The sequence below is a fragment of the Acomys minous genome, assembly GCF_964271855.1.
Source record: "Acomys minous genome assembly, chromosome: 8".
NCBI lineage: Eukaryota > Metazoa > Chordata > Mammalia > Rodentia > Muridae > Acomys > Acomys minous.
The window spans coordinates 116855848-116868818 of NC_140489.1; the positions used below are offsets into that span (position 1 = coordinate 116855848).

At 38.9% G+C, this 12971-nt stretch overlaps 1 protein-coding gene across 1 annotated transcript in view; it reads right to left on the minus strand.

Annotated features, from left to right (window-relative positions):
• LRPPRC (leucine rich pentatricopeptide repeat containing) overlaps positions 1 to 12971 on the minus strand; it is an 84255-nt gene that overhangs the window by 38125 nt on the left and 33159 nt on the right. Inside the window, exons 15-23 of the mRNA XM_084792252.1 lie at positions 11778 to 11805; positions 10090 to 10147; positions 8953 to 9059; positions 8662 to 8739; positions 8275 to 8319; positions 7892 to 8005; positions 6776 to 6906; positions 6068 to 6153; positions 4509 to 4716 (exon numbers count right to left, since the gene is read on the minus strand). Of these exons, the coding sequence (XP_084648378.1) occupies positions 4509 to 4716; positions 6068 to 6153; positions 6776 to 6906; positions 7892 to 8005; positions 8275 to 8319; positions 8662 to 8739; positions 8953 to 9059; positions 10090 to 10147; positions 11778 to 11805 (855 nt within the window). The remainder of the gene's footprint in view (positions 1 to 4508; positions 4717 to 6067; positions 6154 to 6775; positions 6907 to 7891; positions 8006 to 8274; positions 8320 to 8661; positions 8740 to 8952; positions 9060 to 10089; positions 10148 to 11777; positions 11806 to 12971) is intronic.

Below are 12971 nucleotides of genomic sequence, written 5' to 3' on the forward strand. Positions count from 1 at the left end.
TGTCATACACGAGTTCCAAGATTCTGAACCTCTGTGACTAGAAAGCCTGTGTCACTCTCTAGTCACATCTTTAGCTTTTGACTTGTTGGTCTCCTCAGGCATCTGTAGGAAGTAACTTTTGAATCCTAGGTAGATACATAATTAAAGCAACAACAACAACAACAACAAAAAGATGCCAAATATTGGTTTTTAATTAGAATAAAGTACTTTAACATTACGTATAAAGTACTAGTGAAGTAGTAATTTCCTGAAAGGCTCTCAAATCTGAAGTCACCAGAGACAAGCAGATCAAGGAGGCGGGAGGCTTTTAAAACAAACAAACAAACAAACAAACAAACAGCCAAACCACCTAAAAACAGCTATGTTCAGAATGGGGGAAGCCGGTCAGGAGGAACCATCGCCTTCCCAAACTCTGTTCTGACAGAGGACCAGCACCTTCAAAAAGCCAAATAAACGGCTGGGGTTTTTGTTGTTGTTTTCCCCCTGGTTCATCATCTACAGATGAGAAATCTTCAAGGCGACTGGTGTTGCAATTACAACTAATCCTCCCCAAAAAATTAACTGTGTTGAAGGCTTTGTAATTTCCCTAGGTACAATTTAGCTGTCACTTACTTTAAAATTTACTCAAACATGCGTTGGGAACAGCGCTAACTTCACATGTCAAGTGCTTTCCAGCCAATTGAGTCTAAACTGGAAGTCGGTGTTAAACAACTGAGTGATTAGACAAGATAGCTCATTTCCCTGCTCTTTTGTTCAGAGTAAAATGCCACATTTACATTATCAGGCTCAACAGGATTTTCTGACAGAGGGAGAAAAAAACCTTACTGCACACTGTCCGTAAGAAGCTCATGAAGCCTGTCATTTACCAATCATCCTTCAAAAAGCAGTAGCCATGAATGTAACTTAATTACGACCCAATGATCCTTGACGAAGAATCATCTTATCACTGTCCTGTCCCCCAGGGCATATGAGGCACTTTTTGTCCTGTGACACTTGGTGATGCTAAACTCTTAATTGCAATAATGGAGTAAAAGAGCCAAGCCTCTTTAGTTTCCTTTCAACATATAAAGAGTCTTACTCTGGAAGGCAAGCATTCCTACATATAATAAAAGTATCCAGTACAAATGAAGACCCTCACATTAAAGGGGAGGGTTTACCACGGAATAAGCAGCATTTTAGAAATGTGCCTCATTTATGTAACATATATGCAGCTAGGCTATACTGTTCCAAAATTTAAGTTTTTTACAAGCTCGTCTTAGGGAAATTGTGATGTTTATAAAGAACTCAACATTAATTTATCAAGAGCACTGGGAAGAGAAATGAACAGTATCCGTGCATCTCTAGATTATAGCACAAATCAGCACACACACAAACTCCTTAATGGAAAGCAGAAATCACAGCGCCTTCATCATCTGCCTCGGATAATTCGGTTAAGCAGCCTCAGGAGCTTTCCACATGCCACGGAGCCAAAAGGATCACACAAGGCATGTGAGTCTGCAGCGGCATCACACGTTCTTATTGATTTCCTTTCCTTTACTATAGCGTGAAGATTACTCAAAGGCTCTTTTTAACTCATTTTAAACAAGCTTTTTCTCCTTTAGTAACTGAGGACCTCTGCCATCTCCCAGAGTCAATCAGGAGTTGAATAAAATGGATAAAACGTACAATTCCTTGTAATTAAGCAAACATAGGACTATATCTTGGTTTCCCTTGTCAAATGCATATAAACAAAATGCATTGTTTCCAAATCCACAAAGCATTTTTGCAGCCTACAAGTAGCATAAGCTAACATGGTATCATTTCCTCTGTGTTTTTATCAAATATCAGAAAAGTCAGTTCAAAACGAAAGTCGACAGAATCTTAACAGCTTGCTTCACAACCGTGTATGAAAAAAAAAACGATATCCTCTTTAAGAGTCTCTTGTGGTGACATGCCAAAAAGAGTCTTGTCTTTAAATGAAAGAATGGAGATCTTTTAAATGTTCTGGAATTGTTTTCATAATTTTATCCTAAGTTTGAATAAATAAGGCTCATTTTACAGGTGAGCTGATAACCTGCTGGAGTAAATTCTGTGGTATTACTGAAAAGTGAATGTTATTAATCAAATAAAATAGTTGTGGCCACTGGGTAGCCTGGTGTAGTTAATCCTGGGACTTGTCATGATTCTAAATTAATTAGCTTTCTTCTATCAGTTGGGCAAGACATAACTGAATAAAAGTTTCAAAGTCGGTATTTTATCCCAGTTTTTCCTGATAAATGCTACCAGAGGGGTGGGGTGGGGGGGAGAGTAGCTTTGTATATATGACGTTTCCTTTGTTTGATTTTTATTATTCTCATGAAATCTAAAGCAGTCAACATCATGTTTTTAGTATGATAGATCAAACAGAAAGACCTTGTCATGGAGACTCTCTGTAAAGACAAAACAAAACAAAAAAACCAAACAAACAAAAAAAACAAACAAAACCCCAGAATAATAGAAAAAAATGAAGAAAACCCTCACACGGAAGGTAATAATTTCTCTAAGTGTCTGGATACAATGACACCATTTTTAAAAAGGTACTGACATAGACTTCCTCAGCCCAGCTGACAAAGACAGCCAAATGTGGTGGAGACAAGCCTCTGACTGTCCCAACACCCACAAGCACGGGGCGTGCTGCAGGGGGCGCCGTCGCACTGGCCGCCCAGCCCTCCTCACTCCCCCTGGCTCAGGACTCCTGGCTGCAGACCTCTTTTGCAAAACTTTCACGTCTTCTCCATCTTCAAAGTGTTCTGTTTGTAAGATACTTTTCTGCCATGACCTCGTTTTCTTTGTTAGTTATTTGGTTTTGCCCAGTAGTGTAGGAGGGCCTAATTCTTCTGGGCACTGGGCCCATTTCTTTCAAATCTCTGTACAGAATTCCACATGCAATTTGCAGAGATGGGCCTTTTAAACAATCAAAAAATTCCACCAGGAAGCATATTAATTATAGGATTTCTATTTAAAGCTGGCTGTGACTATGAGAACTCAGTAACACAGCAGTTGTTTGACTCACACTTCTTGGAAAGAATGTAACACCGAGACTGCGAAGGTAAAGGTCTGTACAGTCATCATCCGTCTTGGTAACTGTTTATGATCGGATGGCCATGTGCACATCCACTACAAATGCACATTTCCTAGCAGGAAGCTAGTCAGCAGAGACACGTCCACTCCCAACACTCTCACTCAGTAGGTACAATCACTACACTACCTAAGAAAACTAAAACTACCAGAAATTATGAGACAATGAAACCAATTAAAATATAAAGTCAGGTTTCTCTGGCATTGGTAGAACAATAAATACCACAGGAAAATTAGAAAACCCTAATCACAAAATAAGCAGATTACAAACCACATTACACCATGGAATAAGTGACAAGCAGATACGGTATAGGAAATTAAAGCATCTAGAATAAAAGGTAAGGGGTGCTTAGCCAATCTTACAGGGACTTTTCCTTGTTAGAAAGAACACTGACCTATGTATGACTTGTTCTTGCAAGTAACAGCTAAAACTAGGTACCAACTAAAGAGAGCACTGCAGAGGAAAAGAATTTCAGTCTCAGAAAATCTCACTTTAGCAACAAATTTATTGTTCCAGAAAGAGAAACGCTTCTCAGAGCTAGAGCACCTATCTGGTACACACGTAGCTGGAGAGCAGACAGAGAAGGAATGCCCCTAGACACTGTCCCCTGGATGACAGCCATGGGCTTAAGAAAGAAGTTCCACAAATCCTTGTTTCTTGTAGTCATTGAGCTGGGCGCAGTGGCGCACGCCTGTAATCCCAGCACTCAGGGAGGCAGAGGCAGGTGGATCTCTATGGTTTTGAGGCCAGCCTGGTCTACAAAGGGAGTCCAGGACAGCCAAGGCTCTGGGTAACAGGGAATCCCTGTCTCAAAACACCAACACCCCTCCCCCCCAAAAGTGAGTCTTATAGTCATTAATAACCAGCACTTACTATACTCAAGACTTAGAAGAAAACCTGTATTTACATATTTACTTCTTTAGAAACAGGGTTCTCACTGTATAGCCCAGAACTCACAGAGATGTGCCGGCCTTTGCCCCGCCGCCCCGCTCCCTGCCCACGTGCTGGTATAAAAGATGTGCACCACCATGCCTGACCTGTTTTTAGTTTTTGAAGTCAGGGCGTTGCCCTGTAGCTAAGGCTGTCTTACAACTCACTACATAGCCCAGACTGGTCTGAACTTGGAATAAGCTTCCAGCCTCAACCTCCAGAGTGCTGAGATTATAGGTGTGTGCCATCACAGCCAACCTCAGGGACCACTTCGTGTACTGCCATTATATGCTCCTTAAATACAACAGCAGTCGCCAGGGATCAGGCCGCCGGTGTGTGACGGGATACCTAGTCTACTTCAGTGCGCTTACTTATCAGCAAACGACCTTCAAGGCTCCCACATCAGAGTGCTTGTAGAGCAGACACCAAAACGAGTAGGTTCATTCTGGTAATTAAAACGTCCAACATCCAATTCACTTACTTTTCCAGGTGCACGGTGACCAATGGGAAGCTTATGTTGGTGGATGGCTGTGCTAACCCAAGAGTCACGATGGCTTCGTGCAACTGTTGGACTGTTTCAATTTCACCTCTTAAAGCCGCACCATTTAGGATGTGGAAAAAGGACAAGACTGTTGTATCTTTGATAACAACATCCTTCTCTTTCATCTCCTTTAGAATGTTAATAGCATCTACAATGAAGTAACACAAAAGACCCTTAGGTAATTTCATGTAGGGAAAACAAACTGCTATTAAAACAGCATTTCATGCCCGGCAGGAATGGAAATTCTAGTGTATAATGCCGATTTCAAGTTAATTACTACTTGCATTTCTAAACGAGACTACAATTATAAATCCACAATAGCATGGTTTTATCATTTCCCTGCAACTTTGACTACAAATTATAGATAGGGCCCGCGTGCCCACTCTGCACCACACAGCCCTGTATGGTGCGCCCTGTGGCTGTAAGATCCTCCTAAATGGATGCTTTTATCGTTCCGAGCTAACATCTGCTAAATCACACCATTGTTTCTTCAGCAGATGGCTTGTCAGGAGGCCAGATAATAAAGATGTGTTTACACTGTATATACAGCCAGACTAATGGTCTGATACCGATAGGGCCTGTTTGCTATGTCGATACTAATTAGCCAAGCAGAGCCAATGAAAGCTTTCCAAAAGACTGCACGTTAATACATTAGATTCATTAAGCTTCATTAGAAAGGCAGAAACAAACATTTTACGATATGGAATAAGTGCATTTTTATGTTTGTTCTCAACTATTACATAGACAAAATGTTTTGACCACTTCACAAAAAGTAATTTTAAAAAACAGGCTAATTTGTGTTAGAAAGACTTCCTAGGAAAAATGTCACCATTCAAATCAAGTAATTTCCCCTTCTGTCTCTTCTAAAAATCAAAGAAAGGGAATGTAAAGAGAATGTAAAGGGAATGTAAAGTTCCAATATAAAATGATAGGAACACCAAGAACCTGTAACAGGAAGACTATTACCAAGTGCAATTAATTATATTATTTAGCTTAGCAATTTTTCAACGAGGAAATTAGAGCATGCAAAATATCCGTGTAATCAAATTCTCTTTTCAACTAAAACAGACATTTCGTTAATGTTGCTAAAGGTTAAGACAAAACTGCACAGCTCAGATTCTTATCTATCGGGTCGTATCTGCAGGTTTTATGTTCAGCCTTCAGATCTTTTTAAGCAAAAACAAAGCCATTAGTGCAGGCATATAAGCAAATTGTGCCATAAGTCATGATCTTCAAACTCGATCCAAACGGCAATGCTAATAAAAACTAGCTGTAGAAACGCGAAAGGCACTGAGCTGTGCAAATGTAAGTGACAAGCTTGCCAATCCATTAAAGCTAATGGCCTGCACTGTCCAGGCAGCTCTGGTCCAATTCACATGCAAATCTGTATGCAAAGTGTTCAAGCACTTTGTAGGACATGATACGCCATTAATATCAATTCACGCGCTATTCCAGTGGCAGCGACTGGCACTGTGTCTTCCCTACGTCCTGGGGCTTACCTTGGAGCTTGCCATGCTTTCCCAGTACTTTCACAAGGCCCACGTACTTGGCAGTGTCAAGAACCGCAGAAGGATCTAGTCGATCACTATTTAAAAAGGCCACAATTATGTTACCCAACTACAGAAAGGAGAGTGGTGTGTTCATTTTACTACTTTACAAAAGCTAAGCAAACATTTTCAATTGTGATAATCACTTTGACATATAACATGTTCGGAACCAACATGTCCAAATTCAAAGGTAATTACAGTCACGACTGCAGAAGTAAAAATGCAGAACCACAGACGCAGCCTCACTACACAGGAAGATGCTGATGAGGACACACTCGGCCTTTACAGCTCTTCTCATGATTCTAGCTGTCAATGTAAACACTCAAATACATTTCCATATTATAAATCTATGAGTAAGGAAAACAAAAGATTCCTGGGAACAGACAGGATTTTGTATACAACACCACATAGAAAAGGAAACAGATTACATTCATAAGAAAGTTACCATTGCCCCTCCTTGGCTTGGAGAGCTAGAATGTTTTACTAAACTGAAAAGCCCCTGCAGAAAGCATGAGGTAATTAACCACAGAGCCCTTCTGGCACAAAACTTAACAAACAAACAAACCACTGAAAACAGAAGAATTTTTTTTTAATTACGTGAAAGTAACATTCGGGCCATGCAATCCACCCACGGCGTTAAGCGTCTGCCAGGGGACTTACAATTCTTGTTTCAAGTTCAGTGCGTCTTCTGCGTTGTCATGTCGACAGCACAGATTTATTAAAGCTGCATAGCCACCAATAACCATGTGTGACTCATATTTTGCTTTCACTTCAAGGGCCTTTTGCATATTCTAAAATAAAAAGATACAGTGAAAAACAAGAAAATAATATAAGGTAAAAATATGGTTTTTATTATGGTGTTCATATATGGTGAAAATATCACCTTTTTTGTTATGGTGTTCAGAGTTCAGAAAAAGTTAACAGTACTTTAAAAAAGATGGCTTTATACCCTTAACCCTGCCCCTAGAGGTGTGTGTACACATACACCCACCCACCCACCCATCCACCCACACACACATATAAAACAAGCATAAATGTAAGTACATACATATATATAAGCTTAAAAGATAATGTGATTTGCAATTAAAAATTAGACTATTTAAGTATTTCCTTAAGTCTGCCCTAACAATTTAATTTGCAGAGGTAGAAAGACACATAATTGAAAAGTGACAGAATCTGTTTTGGAATGTAACAGTGCCACGGTATCATCTCAAAGTTAGTTACAGTGTTTCCCCATCCAATCACAGGCGCAGGATCACCTGCTGAAGCAGAAACGTGCAGTGTGGGGTCCCCACAACCGCAGACTCACTGACACCAACACCAAGTGCGGCTGTGCGCCTGCTGCACACGGCCGAGGACCCTTTATCTCAGAAAGCTTTTTCCTAGTGGGAAAATGGAATTTCAATCCCTGCATTAACAAGCTCGTTAGATTTGACTTGCAAATGACGGCTGCATGTATCAGTTGCCTGACAATCTGGGTAGGAGAGACCGGAGCCGTGGCTTGAAAGGCCATTTGGCATGTATGATAAACCTATCACGGCTGCTCCTATCACTCACCCCGCAGATTATCATAAACAAACTACAGCAACCCGAAAACATGCCATTCAAGGTGTCGCAGAAATTAGTTAACCTTTCATTTAATTGCACTGCTCAAGCACGACACATAATAATAAAGTGTAAAAATCATAAACATTTTATTTGGCTTTACTTACTGTGGTCTATATAGACTATTCCACCCTAAGGGAGATGTGAAAAAGAAAGGACTGTTAGCGGTACCTCTTCTGAACAGAGCAGTAAGATGAGTTGCTTTAGGACGTCTCCTATAGGTTGATTTTCAGCTTTTAGTTTTTCAAGAGTTGATTCCAAATCAGATGAGGTATGTTGGGAAGTCTACATGGGAAAAACAAGTTTACCATGAAAAGACACTCCCAGTCGCTGTTGCCTCTAAGCTGCCTTTTCTGTCGTTATTGCTACTTGTCTCTTGAGACATTAGTAAATACTGGTTCTGTGGATAGGGTGGACTCCAAGATTATGTGCAAATATTCCTGACCCGTTAGTTCTTCTGAGACCAAATCAGAGTTATTCAAGATGACTTAACGGGGACACTATTTGGAATTGTCATTAGATGCAGTTAAAATACAAAACAGAATACTACTTACTTTTCGAGAATCTACCTTCTCTTTGTCAACCAGAATTTTAACATCCTAAAATTGGGATTTAAATTAATACAATGTTAGAAATAGAAAGCACAGGCAAAAAATGTGAGTGTCAAACACAAATTTTGCAAGCCCCACCTCATTTTAATGCTACCTTTCTAAAATTTTGCAGGAATTCTATTTATGCTTAATTAACCACTGTAATTAATGTTTTAGATGTACCCTTTAATATGTAAACAGTTTCTACCAACAATCAATAAAAGCTTTATTTTTGTGGCTGTTGTTGGAACAAAAAACTTGACCCTCTAAATTAAAGTTAAATAACATTTTAACAAGTCTCTACATAAAAATGAAACATTTAATAGAGTTTGATTCATTACACTCACACACCTTAATCAATTCAGGAACATGGTAGCTATCCAGCAAATTACGAATGCCTTTGTAGATGTTTTCAGGAACTTTAATACTCTGTGAGAAAGAAAGGAAGCAGGTAAAGAAACTGCTGAGTTTTAGGCAACCAAACTGAAATTTGTCTAACAGCAATTATCGCCGACATAATCTGAGTCTCTAACTCTTGCATGTCACTGAGAAGTGGTCCTGGCTGTGCTTAAAAGCAGCAATTGCAACCCTGATAGATATGTCAGGCAGGACGAGCATTATATAGCGAAAGGGAAACGGTACCATCTCCTGCAGCTGATGGAAGTATTGTCTCAAATGCTCCTCCTTGGCCTGGACCTCTGAGTCACTCATGCTGTCAATCAAGTTATAAAGAAAATAGCCAACAGCTTCTGTGGAAAAAAACAAGAGAAAGCATTCTACTAAAATTACTGAGACTGTCATGTTATCAAGATTAATTTATAAGAAATCATTTTGGTGTGAGATGTCACCCTGATGAGAGGCTCTGAAATGGCAGCGATGATCACTGAGGCATAGAGACTATGTGGTTTGGGAGCACATATCTAACTGGTGAGTGAAAGGAATATTAATTATTTTCAGGCCGAGTGACAGCTTTTCAGTACTGAATCTTACTTCAATCTATTTTTTTCCACCGCTCTGTGACAGGAGTGGTCATCACCCTCTCCTGTCCAAAGCACAGGTAGTGAGTGTAAATAAATGCTTTCACATATTTCTATACTAATTTTTTTGTGGACAGTATTTTGAAAATTAGAAATGATTGATAAATACTGAGCATAGAAAGTTAAAATACTGTTAATGAGCAGATAAGTAATCCCATGGAGAACTGCCTATTAGCCAATGAAAAACCAGGATTAACAAAGATGTTTTGTAACAACAGTAATTTTCTTATGCATTCAAGCATAAAATTCATAGGGCCATGTGTTAATGCCTAGAAGAGGAGGTCTGAACTTTCAAGAAAGGTACTTTCTTATAGGAAACTATATAGCCCTGACTTCATTAAATATCTTAATTATGTTTTTTTTAATTAATAAGTTATATTAAAGTGAAAAAAAACTAGGACCTTTTCCTACTTGATGCATAAAGTTAACCATTGTCGCGAAACCCTGACACCATCCAGATGCCAATGTGCATTGGTTTCTAACCCTATCCCCATAGATGCTATTAGGGATGTTGATTTATCCCTCAAGGGCTCCACATTCTGTCTTTAAAAAATTATACTAAGACCATACACCTTAGAGCTCTCAAGATAACAGTTATCACTATAGGTTATTATAACCAAATGCTTTCAATTTTCACTTTCAAAATCAGAGTGTTTACTGCTGTAATCCTTCTAGCCCGTCTTTACACAGAAGAATAAATAGGTCTGTGGGTAAGTTACAACCATCTAAGCAGAAACGCTACCCGTTGGTCCTGGAGGCTCTTTGCAGTAACGTCCATCCTTGTACAACAATTCTGTTATCTGGTAAGGCAGGAAATCCGTGCATTGTAGCAAGAGAGGCAAACAAAAACAAAGACAATATGAAATTGAATCTTAAAATAATAAAGCCTCTCCCCAGTGAGGTATTATTCCCTGTCACAGTGATCCCACCCCACCCCCACCCACCAGAGATCATTCGGTTTTTAAATACTAGGCTTGTCTTCTTAAAGCACACACACACACACAAACGCACGCGCGCATGTGCGAGCGCGCGTGCGCATGCACAAGTGCATGAAGAAAAACTGCAGTATTTTATTAAACTTCACAAAGAAAGGCTCTAATGTGATGTTTAAATTTGAATTTAAACTCAAAACAAATTCTTATAACCAGAAAATCTCTTACAGCACTGGAAAGTGTTATTTCTCATCACAGTGTTCAAAGTCTACTCAAAATGGATCAGTTGCTCTCCCTTTGAATAAAATATTAGGAAAATAAGAAATAAAATATCCAAGTGTATATTGTAAGATCAGAATTAATATAGACCTATGGTACTGACTTGTAACCATAAGCAGTGTATCCAAACGGTCAGGGTCAGGTCTCTGAACTACTCTGCACACATAATTAGTGTTAGTAAAAGTCAAATTTCAGTTATTCATATGATCATTTGTTGGCTAATATGGAGAACTGGACAAAATTGACCATATGGCACCATGAAAGGCACGCTTCACCAAATGCAATCCAGAGGGTAAGTAAGATAAAAAAGGAAAATGGCATCCTATAAGCTGTCTACTAAGCAACACACACAAAGACACCTAAGAGTAAATCCTACAGAAACTATAGTTGAACACAGGATATGAAATAGTTGTAGTATTTAGTAACAAAGGTGAACAGATACATTTAATGAATAAACCAATGATTGTCTCCTAGATCAATGAACTGTTTCAATACATAACCCAACTATACACTAAAATTAAGTATAAATTCTGGCAACCGTAGTAATGCTAGGTACAGAACTGAATGAAACTTTAGTTTTAAAAAATGTCTGTGCCTGATTTGCTTAGCATGTGTAAGTCCCCGAGTTCAACCTTGGCACCAGACAATCAAAGCTTAACAAAAGTTTAGCTAACAATATATATTCAGATCTTAGGATAAATTTTTTTATGCAATCATTAACTGTTCTTCTGGCATAAAACCCAGTTGATTTCTTTCAAAGGTAGTAGTGCTAGGTTGGTCTGCGTACCATTTGCATACAGAAATACATACAGACACACATGAATATCAAGAAACCTGGGCTAGAGACAAGCTCAGTGAAACAGCACTCACTCAGGAAATGTAAGGTCCTATCCCAGCACCACCCAAAAAATTATTAAGCCTGCAAGATCAAATGTCATCACAATAATTTTAGCATTTTGTTCTGAAAGATGAAAAATTTAGGACTTTATGCTTAAGTCAAAGACTACTTGACTGACGTTTTCCCTGATGTAGCAAAACTACGTGTATCAAAACTCTTAATCCATTAGCTTGTAATAATATATCAGAAATGTGTGAGGCTATTAAAACTCATTTATGATGAGTTTGTAATAATATATCAGAAATGTGTGAGGCTATTAAAACTCCTTTTTGATGGCTTTTCATGCACCACATTATGGTTTGCTGTATTAGGAATACTTACCTTGCTCCAAAGATCTGTATTCATAGACCTGCAGAGGGCAGCAAAGGATTAAAAATAAGCCTAGAGGTTCAGAAAAATTTTAAATCAAAAAGTACCAGTAATTAATTATGTAATCTGTAAAAGATCAGTGCCTTTAACAAGTAAATAAATAACAACCTGAACTATTCAAGGAAATCAACTTTAAAAGTTTCAAAATAAACTTTGGTTTAGATGATCTCTGTTAAACAGACATGTTGGGGTTCAAGTCTGAAAAAGTAAGCTTATTTGCAGGGGCCCCAAGAATGTGACGCACTTGTAAGAGAAAACAGCAAGTGACTACCCTGACCAAGTGACCAAGACTGCCATCACTGTGGGGGTGCTGGTAGATAACTTAACTCCCTCAACAAGCAATCTAGCAGGGGACAGCACTATGAGGTACAATCTCTAAAAAAAAAACTGCTAGTGTCATAAATGACAAAGCTTTAAAATGGAAATATAAAACCATATGTTCACTAAAAATAGCCCAGCAATGCTTAACTTCCTGAATTTGTTGCCTGTGTTGGGGTTACTTAGACAATATTCTTGTCCTTTGGATTACACACTGAAATGTGGAGGCGTAGAGGATAATAATGTAGTCACGATCAAATAATTTAGAAAAGAACATTTCTCTCTCTCTCACACACACATGACATATGTGATGGATGTAGGCAGTAAAAATTAGTGAGACAAAATGCTAGACTCTAGAGGGTATAATGTATGTGGCCTCTTTGTATTATAAAACCTGAAACCAACTCAATGAAAGGAAAAAAATTAGACTTAAATATGGCCTATTTGTTTTCATTTTTAAAATATATTTTATTAATTTATTCGTATTATATCTAAATTGTTATAAATATGGCCTATTTAAATGAGACATATTTTCAAAATAGGATCACAGATGAATGTGGGCTTCCCATGGCCCCACAAGCTCGTTCCTCAGTCCCAGAAGCTGCACATGTCCAATTCAGACATGAAGAGAGTGCTTGTGTGGCGATTTTACAATGTTAAGGATGCCTGCCTCCCAGGAAGGTACTAAGGATGCCCTCTACTGCAAATGAAGGAGTAAGGATGGCATGCACTGTGGATGCAGAGCTCCTTGCTGGACTTAACAGAGCCTCCAGGATGCAGAAGCAACAGGAAGGGAAGGACCACTCTCCCCACACGTACTGTCTACAC